This window comes from Catharus ustulatus, chromosome 15 (assembly GCF_009819885.2).
Source record: "Catharus ustulatus isolate bCatUst1 chromosome 15, bCatUst1.pri.v2, whole genome shotgun sequence".
Taxonomy (NCBI): Eukaryota; Metazoa; Chordata; class Aves; order Passeriformes; family Turdidae; genus Catharus; species Catharus ustulatus.
This window is the reverse complement of record NC_046235.1, coordinates 10072255-10083131: the sequence shown is the minus strand read 5'-3', so window position 1 is coordinate 10083131 and position 10877 is coordinate 10072255. Positions and strand designations below refer to the sequence as shown.

General features: G+C 44.5%; 1 protein-coding gene across 1 annotated transcript; it reads left to right on the top strand.

Annotated features, from left to right (window-relative positions):
* Positions 1-733: 733 nt before the first annotated feature.
* CXCL14 (C-X-C motif chemokine ligand 14) lies at positions 734-8957 on the top strand. Its single transcript, XM_033073415.2, has 4 exons — positions 734-1079; positions 1943-2048; positions 6419-6529; positions 8039-8957. Exons 1-4 carry the CDS (start codon positions 1016-1018, stop codon positions 8052-8054), a joined length of 297 nt encoding a protein of 98 aa, XP_032929306.1. The 5' UTR covers positions 734-1015; the 3' UTR covers positions 8055-8957.
* Positions 8958-10877: the final 1920 nt, after the last annotated feature.

Sequence of the window (10877 nt, the reverse complement as noted above, 5' to 3'; positions counted from 1 at the left end):
TAACGGGAATGTTGGAGTGCGGAGCGCGGGCAGCGGGGCTGGGATGAGCGCGGACCCACAGAGGCGTTTGGCTGCGGCGGGTCTGAAATGCACTGCTGCGAAGGCGATCAGACCCCACTCTGATCTCCACCCGTTTTATTTGGACAAAAATCTGGAATCTGTATTCAAAGATGCTCTTTAGCTGTTTCTGAAATCATAAACAGACTCTGCAAGGGAGGAGGAACATGTATTTACATCCATGAAGTTCCTGCGTGTTGCTATCCTATCTTGAGCAGAATATCGTTCGAGTGTTCATTAAAGCAGCGATAAACCGAGCGCATTTCCTAAAGCATTCCACATGCTAAACCCACCAAACAACGCATTTAGGAATATTTTCCCATTTGATTCACTAAACTTTCCTTTAGATTTAAAAGCCTGCTAAAGCTAGAAAAATTATTTAAGTCAATCTATTACAAAAGGTGCCACCACTTCCCAGGCTAGACTGAGACTCTCCAAATCTTATTTCCAAGGTGCATGGGAATTTCCGCGGAGCGCGGGCATCCCTGGTGCGCTCGCAGGGGGATGGTTTTCCAGCTAAGAGCACTATTCATACAAACACACACATCACCCTCCCCAGCAGCCCTCCTCCGACGGGGAAGGTCCCAGCTGGGCAGGGGCAGGAGCAGCCGCCCCATCGCTTGCGCTCCCTCCGGGGTGTTCGGGGCGGGGATAGGGGATGTTCCCTCCCCCGGGGTGCCGGTCCCCCCCTCCCTGCCGGGGATGAGGAAGCGGAGGGAGCCGTGGAGTTGCTGTGCATATTAATGAGCCGGGAGCGAGGGCAGCGGGAAGCGCTTTAAAGGAGGAGAAGGGAAGGCAGCGGCAGAGCGCTGGCAGCGCCGGGAGCCGCTCCGCCGGGAGCCGCTCCGCCGTCCCCTCCCTGCTCATCCACCCCGGGACAGCGGCATCGGGGGGACGAGCCCCAGGCCAACGAACACAGCCACCCCCAGGCGCCTCCCTGGGTACCTGCTGTCTCACAATGAAGCTCCTGACAGCAGCTCTGCTCCTGCTCTTCATCGCGATGTGCTTAGCCAGCGCGGAAGGTAAAGTGGTTTAATCTGCTTATTCCCATGTAAATCTCTTTTCCAGTGATTTGTGTTTGTGTCTTGATAGCCCTGGCTTGGGTTGAGCTATCCCCTGCACGGTGGAAAGGTGCGATGTATGCAATCTGGGAGTAAGGGAGCTGCAAGTTATTTAAAGGTGAAGTAGAGATAAAATACAAGGGATAAAGTTGTGTCTTCATCTGTGTCTCCGCTGCAAGGCAAAGAGCTCGTAGTGAAGCAGGTCATGCCATGTTCTTCGTTATTCAGGAACAGAGCTTAAGCATCTCCTTTGAAACCGAGGGTGGTTTTCAGGGCAAATAGAGCAGAGCTGGATGTGAGGTGGTGGCACAGTCTGCGTTTTCTGCTATGCACGAAAATGAGGGTTAAAAAATGCTCGGCTTTTGTCCTACGACTGCACCACAGCATCCATGCAAGGAGAAATGACTCAAAGTCCTACCAAGTCCAAGTGAGACACGAGTGAATGAAAAAGTAGCCAGACATGCACTTGCTTGCTCAGTTTAAAGCGAGTTCTGATTCTTTAATTTCCTTTTGTTAAATATAATTGTATTTCATCACAGCAGGTGCACTTTAAAAATCTACTATTTACAAAGTCCTAGAACATACGTAGTGCTCTAAAACATATTTCCCAGAGAGTCACTAGCTTTTTCTGGGATATACCAAAGGGGAGAAAAAAATCTCTTTTTAAGCTAAACAGCATTAAAAAAAAAAATCTTTTCCCACCAAGGCTAAAAAGAGCAAACTGAAGTTTTCCTGGATGCACATAGGCTGGAGTGCTGGAGTGGAAGGGACGCTTGGTATGCAGGAGGCTTTGCAGGCGAATGAGAAAACGCTTTCTCTTGTAGGCGTGAAGTGCAAATGTTCAAGAAAAGGTCCTAAAATAAGATTCTCTAATGTACGGAAGCTGGAAATAAAACCGAGGTACCCATTCTGCGTGGAAGAGATGATTATGTAAGTTTTCCTTCATTTATTGCTTTCTGTTTCCCTGTCAGCTGAACTGCTTCACCTTATCTGCAAGTTCCTTCTTTGTTCTTTGTTTTCCTCATGCCCTGGCATGCTGATTCCTGGGAATAGCAATTTGCTGCATCAGATGAAAAAAAGAAAAGGTGCAATTCTGACCAAAACCCCACGTATCATTTTTTGACACAATTTTTATTTTTTATCAAATAAGTATTTCCAGAATGGGTAGCAGAAAACGATTATCATTAGTTCAAGTGAAATAGGGACAAATTCTACTCCAAGCTGCCTGTTACAAAACTCAGAAATATTTACTCAAGTTATTCTGAGCATGCAGAAGAAACACGAGCAGAGTTTGGTTCGTGGTGGTTTCTGCAAGGAAGAGTTACCCTGCACTGTACCAGAGGAATCGCCTTCACCTGATGGGTTACTCAGCATGTAATAAAATGCTTTCCTCCCAGTGTCCCTGCAATCCAGGACCAGTGTTGCTGTGAAATCTCAAACTGATGTAGTAGGTAACTAAGCTGAGGCAGGTACAGTGATTTTCTACATAACTGGCTAAAAAAGGAAGGAGTTATTAAATTTTTTGTATGGGTGAGATTGTCTTTTTTCCTGTCCTGTTTGGATATCTTAAGACTGCCCCAACAAAGCACCATCCAACCAGCACATGATGCAGCTGGATAAGAACCAGAAGGGCAGATAATCCAAAAAGACTGCATTGAGCACCCCCTGCCACCTAAGAGGAGGGGGGAAAGGGTCCCATGGTCAGCCACAGCCCGGGACACCAAGGACTGGTTTGAATATTACCAACGGGATCTGTGCAGGCTGCACCCACCTCCAGCACCTTGCCATGCCCACAGGGCAAAACTGCCCATACACCTGGCACAAATACAGCAGCCACCACAGACTTCCCTCATGGAACTGTCTTGCCAGGCTCAGCAGAGGGCTGGTGGAGAAGGAATGGAAATCCAAGCTTCCTTAGGCTTCCTCCAGAGGCAGAGCACCATCACTGTGAGCAATGCTGAGCTCAGGGAACGTCAGACCCATGGCTTTGAAGCCCGAGCCAGCCGATGGTGACCTGAACAGAAAAATTCTTGCAGAGCCATCCTGCCTGAATCAGCTCCTCACAGCTTTACTCTGTTTGCTTTGGCCCTTCAACAGTAAAATGATGTCATAGAGGGACACTACTCTTGGCATCTCACTCCAGTTATTTGCCCAAAAGCAGATGGTGACCAGGGGGTATGAAATAAATCTAATTAATGCAACATTTTACTTCCAGTCAGAAAACTTGGAAAGCCAGAATGCTGTGTAGAACAGTTGCTTTTCCAGCCTGACAGGGCAGATGTTGAGGAATACTATTCGAGGCTGAGGGTTGTCCAAGGTTTGCAGCCGCTGCTGTGACTGAACTGTCCCATCACGGTTTCATTGCTGGGGGTGTCTGTGGGGCAAACCCACTGTCATCACTGCCTTTGCAGCTACCCTGATGCAGCCTGAACTCAGCACTGAAAGCACTGAAATTAATACTCTGGGAACCAATTTATCCAAGAGTCTCTGGACATGGCACAGAGCAGCTGAATTCCTGCAACTGAGTTTTTGTTGCAGTGATCATCTAAAACGAGTTGTGGAAGCTGAGTCCCCTTCTGCCCACCTTAAAAGCCCCCATATAGCAGAAACATGATAAAAATTGTGTTGGATAGAGAAACAGTGGGTTTGGGGGGTGCAGTTAGGGAGGCTGCAGCCATAACCCCCCAGCAGAGCTGTGCCACAGAGTGAGAGACAGTTAAACTGAGTCCTCAGTCTAGTCAAAACCTATCAAGACTGATGGTATATTTAGCAGTAATTGTGAGTGTATCTGTCCCCTGGAATGAGGGGGAGCATCAGAAAATAGGAGGGAAGTTTAATTCTTTCTACCAGAAAGTTCTGAAACCCCCCCACCCATGTTTTGCCACAGAGTGTGGAGATACATCAGGCTGAGAAGAGCTGATGGCAAACAGCTCACAGCAGTGCCTTTCTCCAGGGCAGTAAAGGTAGATGGCAGTTTCCACAGCAGCCTGGGATGAAAAGACCAGAGCCAGGATCCCTGAGTTCATGGAGACAGGGTATTTGTAGGCAGAGGTGCAGCCCCTCTGTCCCTGCAGATGAGATGTGTGGGGCACAGGGTTCTGGGGTGACAGATTAATTTGGGGTGTTTCTCACAGCCTTGGAGGCATGGACATACTGGGGTGAATTTTGGCACAGGGACACTTAGATACTAGGGTGAAGGCTGCAGCCACCAAGCCCTGGGCAAAATCCCAGTGGAGGAATCTTACTGGAGGTGTTCTGATGCTTCATCCCTTCTCCATCTCTCTCAGCCTCTTCTCACAGCCCATCCAGGTAACTCCTCACTCAAGTAGAAACTTCCACAGCACCTCTTAGGCACATTGCCTTGCATTTGTCAGACCAGCATCCTCTTGAGCAGGTCCAGGTCATCTCAGGGTGCCCAAACACGCTGCCAGCCCAACCCTGCAGCCATCAGGGACTGAAAATGGCAGTGGACTTAAAATGAGACTGCCTTGGGAACATTTCTGCTGTCCATCCTCCAGAACCAAAGCAGAAAAGCTACATGTGATGTCAAAACAATGCATCTCAGCCTGAGGAAAGAGACAGTTCACTGAGAGGCAAACCATGGATCTCTTCCTGCTCAGACTGCAGACTGGTAAATCCAGAGTGTCCTTCACTGCCTCTGGTGCAAATGTAGGGCTTGCATCTTTTCAGGGGTCCTCCTGCTCCTCTCCTCCTGCAATTCAGCTTGTCCATCACTTTCTGGAAATATCCTCTATGGTCTGTCAGAAGAGAAACCCAAGCCAAGGTCTGGATCAGCCAGTGCAAACAGCACAGCTGAGGAGGTGGCTGCTGCATGGAGAAACCTTGCTCTGCCCTCAAATCCCTTAAAATTCTCATCATTCAAAGCTCCAGGAAAACTCTCCTTCTGAAGCACACACTGCTCTCAGAGGAGTTGGCTGAGAACACCCTTAGAACAGAGTTAGTCCATAGTTTTTAGCACTGATCCTTCCCTTTCTGATGCCCACAGCCATTAAAGGCTCTTCCACTGCTTTCCCATGCATTGGGGAAAAGACCACATCGTCCCAGAAAATAACCTGGAAATTACACCCTAACATTTTGTGACCTTAGCTGGAGATGAAGCAGAAAAGGGGGGCAGGGAGGAAGGTTAATTGAATAGAAAGTCCTGCTTGAACACCTTGTGAAACCTTGAAATTGAAATGGTGGTGAGAGCCTCAGTTCAGTTCATTCAGGCAGCACATTTTAATTTGTGAGGCACCAGGAGGGCAAGCTGGGAAAGGCTGCAAGGTGTTTTGTCTTCCTTTCTGATCCAAACCATTAAAGAAGTCCTTTAGTATACACAGGTATTTCTGGGTTTCTGCTATCATTATACTCAAGTCTCTGGCAGCATTGAATTAATTATATTATAGGGTTTTAGTTAAACCAATGACTGGTTTTCCCTGTTATGGATGGTATTTCCAGAAAATTATTAATTCTAATAAAAATTGTCATTGTGGATTAGTTTTTGAATGTTGTTTTGGTTTTTTAATCACAAAATTAATAAGAAAACCAGAAAAGTGCTCAATTTTGAGGTCCAAAAGTGGGGTGGTGTTGATGTTTCTGGAAAGCCATTCTGCTGGGACCCAACTCCAGATGTCTCATGTCACCTCAGCTGTGGCAGCCTCACTGAGCCCACCAGGAGGGAGCCTCAAATGATGAAAAGACTTTTGCCATGTTTTGTCTCCCAGCATGCTTGGTCCTGACAATAAGGGGACACCAAGCCAGCAAGGAGAGCAGGGTCAAGTGGAGATCAGAGGAGGCTGAAGCCCCCAGGGCTGATGCTGAGGCTCAGAGCTTGGCTGTTGGGCACACAAGCACTCTGCCTCATGCAAGTTTTTAAAATAGTACAGAATTAAGGAAAAAAATTAAAAATAATCAATGAAGCAGTTCTGATAATTTCTCTTGCGTGAAGTATTGAGTATACTGGAACTGTCTCTCCATGCAAGTCATGCCTGAATGACCCCTAATTAAATTAATTAGGCTCAAAAGATGATATCTAACACTTAGGCAGAGCAAACCCACTGATTAAAACCAGTGGGTAAGATTTCATCTGGTACAACCTCGATGCCCTGCACTGAGGAAGAGGAGCTGCTCTGACCTCATCCCAGTAAACTCAAAATATCTGCACCCATACAGCACAGAGCTGGAAAACCCTTACCCTGCCCCACTGGGCAAGAGCCCCCTGGCCATTCTGGCACAGAGTGGAGTGGGAGCAGGGGTGTTCTCATATTCTGTGACCTGTGCCCTGTGCCCTTGCCTTGCAGTGTGACGCTGTGGACACGGGTGAGGGGGGAGCAGCAGCACTGCCTCAACCCCAAGCGCCAGAACACCGTGAGGCTGCTCAAGTGGTACCGAGTATGGAAGGAGAAAGGCAGGTAAGCCCCAGTTTGCTGAATGGGTGAGGATTTTGGAGGCAAGTCAGGCAACCAGCAACATTCAGAAGTGGAACAAACAGAAAAATGCACATACTGGCAAATGCTCCATCCAGCACAGAGGATGTATTTCGTTACCAAAATTACAATTTTAAATGGGTGTTCTTGATATTAATTCTTTCCTGCCACATGCAATTCTCGCTTCTATTTTGGCATTAGGCTGTTCTGACTATAAATAGTAATTATTTTTGGTTAAAATATTCATCAGCTGACATTCTCAGTTATTTACATACACTCACCTCCCTTCTGTGGGTAAAAATCCAAGATGAAAAGCTAAGCTATTTCTCACAGTCAGAGAAAAGTAGTCAGCAGAGATGGAAAGAGGGAGCCCTGTCCCACACTTCAATCTCACCACCTCAGCATCATCAATACTTGATGACGCAGCTATTTGCCAATTTTAGTGTATCATTCCCAGAAAAATGGTCATTTTCTGATAAAAATCTCTGACAGCTTCTCCCTTGTAAAGAGGGTTGGGTTTTTTCCTAAGTCATAGGCAGAAGACAGAGAGTGAGACATGAATTCCTGGTGATGGCCCCATAGGTAATTAACAGGAGCAGCCCAACTCCTGCCATGTCTCCAGCCATGGCCAAGAAAGAGCCTCCACACACAGTGTGGGTCCATCAAACCCTCATCTTTCTCATCTGGTGGGGAATTTGCTCCCCAAGGTGAGCTCAAGTAAGGCCAGGGAGCAGCAGGCTCCTCTCCTCTCCCCTCCCACGGGTGCCAGTGATCCCAGCATGGCCCCGGTGGTGCCTCAGGTGGTGCCAGGGCACAGCAAGCCCCTGGCCATCTCCCCAAATTCCTGCCAGCTCCCTGCATCTGCTTCACAAACAGAGCACGTGTGGAAGCCCTGGCTATTGCATAACCACATATTTACATCCTTCCCCTGTTTTTTGGTTTATTTTACATGAGGCAGTCACTAAGATTATGAAGGATGCTCAGCCCCAAGCTTGTGCCCTCAGGAAACACGCAGACAGACAAGCCCATCAAGTTGTGCTCTCAGGAAATAATCTAGAAAAATGAAATAGAGTAATATGATTGCAAACACAGATATTGTGAATGTATTGTAAAATATATACAGCTCATGATAAGGTTCAACATTAGTATATGAGATAGAGATTTTCCAGCATTTAAAGTGAATTAGTAGATGTGGATTTCTTCATGTTATTTACCCAGATAATTATGGTAAAGTGTGTCACTCCCCACATGCCTCTAAGATGTGACAGTGTCGAAGTCCAACATTTTTCCAGATGCTTTATGGATATAGGTAACAATCTGGTGACTGGTGAAGTTAGTAACTTACTTTCCAAATTACTCAGACACAGGCTAAAAATCTGGTTTTTGGGGTTTTACTATTTTTGGGTTGTTTGTTATTTATTATTATTGTTATTTGAAATTGAGTTTTTACATTCCTAGTTTAAACACCCGGGTCTTGGCTCTTCTTTTGTTTAGGGTTTATGAAGAGTAAGAGAAAGTGGTACAAGGAATGGAGTGGACTCCCTTGGCTGGCATAGGACTGGGCTCTACAGAAGATTATTTCTCTCTCGCAGGCATAAGACACAAATTCTATATTATTATAAAGCACTTTTTACCAAGGGTCAGTTTTTACATTTTATAGCCGTATGCAAAAGGCTTCCACATTTCACAAGCATCTGTCTCATTTCTGATTTCATACCCGTCTGCTCTGTACTGAAATTAGGAGAACACGTGCTTTTTGTTTTAAGTTCTTTTGGGAGTTTTTTGTTTTTAATTATTATTCATTCATATTTCACTATGATTGCAATCGAGCTTTATAAGCTCATTAGGCAAACAGAACTGTTTGTGACAGTGTTGTACAGCCACGGCCCTCACCCCCTGGCAGTGGGAAAACTTCAGGCTGGGGTTGTTGCTCGTGTTTGCAGCCTCCACCTCAGTCAGGCAGAGCAGGGACCAAAGATGAGTTTTTTGGGGAAGATGCCACTAAAATGCTGTGGCTGTACCTGCAGAAGTGAGGTCCCTCAGCACCTTGTCAAATGAGCGTGAGCATCACTTGTGTACCTCTTCTTTCATGGACTTGAGGTCTTGCTGCAAGGCGAAGCGTCCTGGATCTCCCATTTAACCTCTCATGCATTAGAAAGCATTTCTAGGTCATTTTTATTACTAAGAAAATGTTTAATTTTTTTTCACCTGAAGCACTTACAGAAAGTTTGTGGCTTCAGTACTGACACATCTTAAGCTTCAAGATTATTGTGTATGTTTTCCTAGATTTGTAGCAACAACACAAAAAAGCCTTTAAAAGGTACCTTTTTATGAAAAATTACGATAGGGCAAACATATAAATACCTATGTATGTTTTAGTCACAATACAACATATTAATTATTTTGAATGTAATACTTTCAACGTTAAGCAGTGCATTCCTCTTTTTAATATAACAAAACTACCTTTTCATTTGTAAATATACTATAGGAAGTCTCCCTATATTATCTCACTGTATAATGTACTGTACTGCTAAATTATCATATGCTATTTAAATGTTTGAAATATTTAGAAAGTTGCATGCAGATTTCATATTTCTTTCTAAGACAAATGAAAAAAAAGTAATAAAATATTTAAAAAATTTTACAATTGCTTGTAAATTTCCTTAAGCCATCAGGGAGCTTTCAATCACTTGGTAGCTAAATTGGTTTTAGGGGAAGGGGGGAACCAGTAGATCAGAGAAGCTGATTAGAGAGAGGACATCTTGATGACACTGGAATTAGAAAACATCATTCCAGTATAATTTACTTTCCTTTCTCATTTTAGGATTTGGACTTTAGCCAAACACTGAGGAATGCTGTGACATAAAGAAGGGTGATGCCATTTGCCTATAACCATTGGTCTAGTGTTGTGTCAAGCAAACATAAATCAACAACTTCAGTTTGTAGAAAACGACGTAAAAAGTGATTTGGACATGATTTGGGTTAGATTAGGGACAATCATATAACAAAAGTCAGGCAACAAAAACCTGTGAGCCACCACCTCCTCTTCCTGCCCAGTTTCTGCCCTCACCCACAGGGAGGGACTTTGTGCCCAACAAGGCTCCTCCATCACTCCCCAGACAAAAAGAAAGTAACAGCTTGGGATGGCAAAGCCAGCAAGAGTTTAAACACATTAAAAGTTCCTGGTGCTCCCTGAACAGCATCTCTGGCCTTCCTGCCTTCTCCCAGCTGTGCAAGGGCAGCTGCACACAGGGCTGCTCCTGGGACTGGCACAAACTTAGTGACAGCAACTTTGTCCCACAGAACCAGGGCAATGCCTGGCATCAGCTCAAGGGTTTCCTTTAGTTCAGACAGACAAAATTGGAAAAAAAATAAACATTATATATATATATATATATATATGTGTGTGTGTGTGTGTATATAGCCTATATATATATATATATATATATATATATATATATATATATATAGCCTGAAATATATAGCCTAAATTCTAAATTACTGGGATAAGCACCTGGCAGAGCTGGCAGAGAAAGAGGATTTCAAAGTAGTTTTTCCTATTCTGCAGAAGGATGAAGATCAAGCTTCAGATACCTGTGAGTAAAAATTTAATATCCCAGCGTTTTTGAGAAATTTAATCTCTGGGGATATCAGCCACAGGGGGCTGTTTCTGGGTGAGCATCTGAACTCATTCTCTGGGAAAACCCAGACCTGTGATTGAGCCAAGCTGCCCCTCTCCTTTCTTGAGTCACATTTTAACAAAACCAGGAGCTTTTCCTTGATTTGATTTCAACATGCCAGCACACTTCAAAAAAAGTTTCATTTTATTTAGTGACTACTGGGCAATATATTTCCTGGGAAAATATTGATATGGTTCTATAAGAGGCAGTTAAACTCCACAGGGAATGACGTGCACAGCTCTGATTGCCCAAGCACAGGACTCACTGAGTCATACCTCACAGGGCAGAGCATGTACAAATGACTTAGTTCTGGGTACATCAGACCAAAACAACCAGCACCAACAAAAACTAAGCAAGCACAACAAAAATCAATTGCAATTATTTTCCACTTGCCAGAATGGGAGACCAAAAAAATAAAATAAAAAAATAAACAAAATAAAATAAAAAACAACCCTAAAATTAAAAACAAAAATTAAAGAGACCAATCAAAAAACAAGCAAACAAACAAAATTGCTTGTTTCAATATTTTTGTTTCTTTAACCTAAAATCCCTTGAATATAACAACTCTCAAAAAAATGAATTAAAAACCTAAAGAGAAAAAACTGACTCTGAGCTGGCTTTCCCATGCCTGTAAGGCTGTATCTCCAGGCAGG

Coding starts and splice junctions, on each gene's coding strand:
- CXCL14 (XM_033073415.2), top strand. CDS start 1,016: ATGAAGCTCCTGACAGCAGCTCTGCTCCTGCTCTTCATCGCGATGTGC. Junction 1,080..1,942: donor GTGCTTAGCCAGCGCGGAAG/GTAAAGTGGTTT, acceptor TTTCTCTTGTAG/GCGTGAAGTGCAAATGTTCA. Junction 2,049..6,418: donor TGCGTGGAAGAGATGATTAT/GTAAGTTTTCCT, acceptor CTTGCCTTGCAG/TGTGACGCTGTGGACACGGG.